Source organism: Antrostomus carolinensis, unplaced genomic scaffold, assembly GCF_000700745.2.
Source record: "Antrostomus carolinensis isolate BGI_N321 unplaced genomic scaffold, ASM70074v2 scaffold56, whole genome shotgun sequence".
Lineage (NCBI taxonomy): Eukaryota > Metazoa > Chordata > Aves > Caprimulgiformes > Caprimulgidae > Antrostomus > Antrostomus carolinensis.
In genome coordinates this window covers 23,770-27,660 of record NW_010320919.1, presented here as the reverse complement: position 1 = coordinate 27,660, position 3,891 = coordinate 23,770, and the positions used below count along the sequence as shown (strand labels likewise).

The 3,891-nt window shown below is 53.8% G+C and overlaps 1 protein-coding gene across 1 annotated transcript in view; it reads right to left on the bottom strand.

The window, feature by feature from the left end:
• Positions 1-65: 65 nt before the first annotated feature.
• Positions 66-3,891, bottom strand: part of PTK7 (protein tyrosine kinase 7 (inactive)) — a gene marked incomplete at both ends in the record, with an annotated part of 22,686 nt that continues 18,860 nt past the window's right edge. Inside the window, 6 exon segments of the mRNA XM_010169706.2 lie at positions 66-244; positions 322-413; positions 415-474; positions 555-635; positions 1,215-1,447; positions 1,626-1,781. Of these exon segments, the coding sequence (XP_010168008.2) occupies positions 66-244; positions 322-413; positions 415-474; positions 555-635; positions 1,215-1,447; positions 1,626-1,781 (801 nt within the window).

The window sequence follows — 3,891 nt, the reverse complement described above, 5'->3', positions numbered from 1 at the left end:
CCCCTCTACCACAAGAAAAGGAAGTAAGCTACAATGCTAGGGACAGCACAAGGTATGCCACATACCTGCTAGGACCTCATCATCTGCCAGTGGGGTGTAGGGCATCTCCCCATGCGTGAAGACCTCCCACATGAGCACCCCGAAGGACCACACGTCTGATTTTGTGGAGAACTCATCCTCCAGCACAGCTTCAGGTGGCATCCAGCGCAGCGGGATCCAGGCCTGGCGGAAGTGGTAGTACTCGCTGCAAGCAGGACAGGCAGGCGATGAGACAGGCGCCATCCCATCCCCACCCACTCCCCTGCCAGGCTGCCAGCTGACCTGTTGTACACGTCCTTGCTGAGGCTCAGTGATGAGACCTTGACCTGCCGCTGGGCACTGACCAGGCAGTTCCTGGCTGCCAAGTCCCGGTGGTACAAATCTGCCGTTGGAGAGATGCTCCATGCCCAGGGCCACCTGTGTGCAGAGAGACACCTGACCCCAGAGAGATGTCAGCACTGGCTGCCCTCCTCAGGGTCTCCAGCCCCACAGCACTTCCAAAGCTGCACTATTACCTTATGTTTGGTAGTGAGGGGCTGTGGCTTCAGAGACTCATCTTTGCTCTTGGAGATCCTCAGGAACTGCTTCAGGTCCCCCTGGGAGACAGACAACAACTCAGAGGCAGCACCTCTCCATGCAGCCAGCCGCGTCGGTCCCCATGGTGCTCAGATGTGGCAGGCCCACTGGCAGCCCCACGGACCCCCATCTCCTGGGCCCTAGTCCCTGCCTGTCCTCCTGGTCCCTGCCCTGTAGGGCAAGCCAGTGTCTCACTTCTAGGCCTCAAATGGCTAAGATCAGGGCAAGCAGGCCTGATGTTTCCATGTTTTCATGCCCCAAATTGCTTTCTCTCCCATGAACTCCAGGCTCTCCATAGCAGCCGTTAGCATTCCCAGCCTTTCTGCAGCATGGAGTCCCACAGCTTAACTTACTCAGCCAAGTCCTGGACATAAACCAAAACCCAGGAGGATGTGGAAGAAGACAAAGTCACCTCTAGGGCTTGCAGACCACTCCCCTTGAGACCCCCACATGCTGGGAACAGTGGTAAGCTCAGCCTGGTCTCCCTACACCTTGCTTGCCCTGCGCTGCCAGTCTGGACCATGTCACACTTGCAGAGCCCATGCCCACTGTCCACCTTTCCTCCTCCTCACTGCAGGAACTGTTGGCAAGGCCCTTACCAAGTCCACATACTCCAGGACCATGTAGTGTGGCTCTGCCTCACGGCACAGCCCCAGCAGCCGCACCACGTTGGCATGGTTCAGCTTGCCAAACATCTCCGCCTCTCGACGGAAGTCCAACTGCAGCTGCTCATCCCTCGTCTGCAGGCTCTTCACCAGGACCAGTGCTTCACCCTCGCCATCCTCTGCACCTTTTGCCTTGGCCAGGAACACTTCACCAAACTCCCCCCTGCCTGGAAGCGTAGAGCAGCACACAGGAAGACAGGGCACATTAGGACAGCACATGTATTTGACAGCCCAGCAGCTGCAGGGCCCTCTGTACTCCCAGCACATCCCATTTTCTGGCTAGGACATGCTGGAGTTTGAGCCACAGGCTTCCTGCAGGAGCAGGGTCAGGGTGGCCCAGCATACCCAGGGTTGTGATTGTCTGCAGGTTGGAACGTGGAAAGTGCATCTTGTCAGCAGCACTGTGCCGTTTGCTGGCCCCAGAGCTGCTGCCCAGGTTGGTCAAGGCCACTTCTTCCTGGATCTCTGCTGTCATCTGCCCATTCTGCAGCAAAGCACCACCTGCAAAGGGAAGCACGCATGGCTTCAGCATCTTTCTGGGCTGTGCAGAGAGTATCATGCTGGGGATCAGCCCCTTCTGGGGCTGACACTCCCAGCACCCACAACTGGCTCCAAGCACCCCAGCTTGATGCCTAGTCCCAGGCAAGAGAGTGGCCTCCACACAGTTGTTCCCTCTGGGCTCACGTCTGGCCCCACCTCTGCCAGCCCTGCAGCCACCCTTGAAATCAGATGCTGAGCAATGGCTTTGGTCCCAGAGCCAACGAGCCCCATCTGGCCTTGTCCATCCCATGCTACTCGGTCATCCCAGAGGACTGGCTACCTCCAAACTACCATTGACAAAACTCAGCAGAACAGCAGCAGGAGATTGGATATGTGAGGCAGAGAGTGAGCAGAGAGGATCCTGATAACTATAACCAGTGGCATCAAGCCTACCTGGCATCGGCTGGGGACGCCCTCTGCTGCAGCCTAACCCCCTGCTCCTGCTAGCTCCACAGCAAGCCAGCGATGCTCATGTCCTTTGTAATCTTGAACCTCTCAGACCAGATCAGCCTGGACCTTCCTTTACTGCTTGGAAGTGCTAAGAACTGTCCTTGCAATCCACTCCAGCAAGCTTTCTGCTCAGGAGCTCCACTAGAAATTTCCCTGGCACAAAGAGCAGGCAGTGAACAGGAAAAAACATCACTGGCCTTAAGAAAGTAGAGAAACTTGCACTTTCCAGGCAGCTTGTAAGGGAAAACCAGCACAGATAGCTGTATAGATAGCAAACCTTGATTTTGAATGTACTTCCTGCTTGGATCAGACCTGGCACTAGGAAGCAGTACTTGTCATAAGCTGAAGGCAGGAGTTTGGATGTAGAGCAGCGCACAGCACTGAGCTAAGCTGACTAACACATGTGCAGCATCACCCTGCGTTACTGTGCACACTCCATTTCAGGTAGTCCAGGAGCAAGCATGAAAGAAACACCTGTCCATGCAAAAGGATTTAATCACAAGATTACTTGACCCACAACATGAGGTAAGTCCCAATAGGAGTCCCACTGCACATAATTTCCATCAAGGGGTATTGTAGAGCATGTGTGCTTACAATGCATGTGTAGAAGAGAGGTATCAGCCCACCAAGTTGGCTGAGCAGCTCTGGCCACGACTACAGGGACCGTGACTTTGTCACAGGCAGGCTTGGAGCTGTGAAGACTGAGATACATTGACTTGAGAGCCATGGCTACTGACAGCTGTCCTCTCTCACATGCTGGAGTAACATTTGCAGAAGACCATAGCAAAAAAACACCACCTACCCTATAAACCAAAGCTTGATGCTACTTACACTGTCCCTGGTTTTATGCTAATTATTAGCAAGACTGTTCGACCCTGTGCTGTCTGCACTCATGACTGATAGTGTCTCAAGACTATAAACTTGAAGCCAAAAGGATAACACAAGACTGCTGCAACTGTGCCAAGAAAATACCGAAGGCTGCAGAGTCCGTATGCCGCCACTGAGAGACAGCACCAGCGGGCAGCAACAACAGCCACTTCTGAGAACAGACATCCCCACGTGTCACTGAGCACTGGCAACACAGTTGATGACAAAGGGACCGCAAAAATGAACAGGAAGTTTAATGTATGTATCCAGCAGTCCAGAGTGGAACGAAGTGCAGAGAAGCTGCTGGCTTTGCCCACCTGCTTGCAACACCTGAGCATCTCCTGGAGGAAGAGACAGAGCCATGCTGCCCTGGAGAAATTACTACATGCCAACACAAAAATCAAATGCTCCCCTCAGTCCCCACAGCCGTTAACCTCCCCAAATGCTATGTCTGTATTCACCCAAAAAAAGCAGCAGTCAGACAGAGGAACACTGAGAGCAAGAATCCTCGTTACAGAGGATGTGGCACACCAAGGACGTGACCTTGGAAGGTGACTGACTTGTTAGGAGTGCACTGATCAATAGGAAATCCATAGGAAGGATCCACTGCAAATCCATAGGAAGGTCAAATCTGCCTGGATTCTGAGGGCACTGCAAAAGTCAGTTGGTGGCCAGCCAGGGAGTACTTGTCATCAGGGAGGTGCTGAGATACTTCAGGTCACCCAGCTAAAGAGGGACAACATGAAAAAGAGGG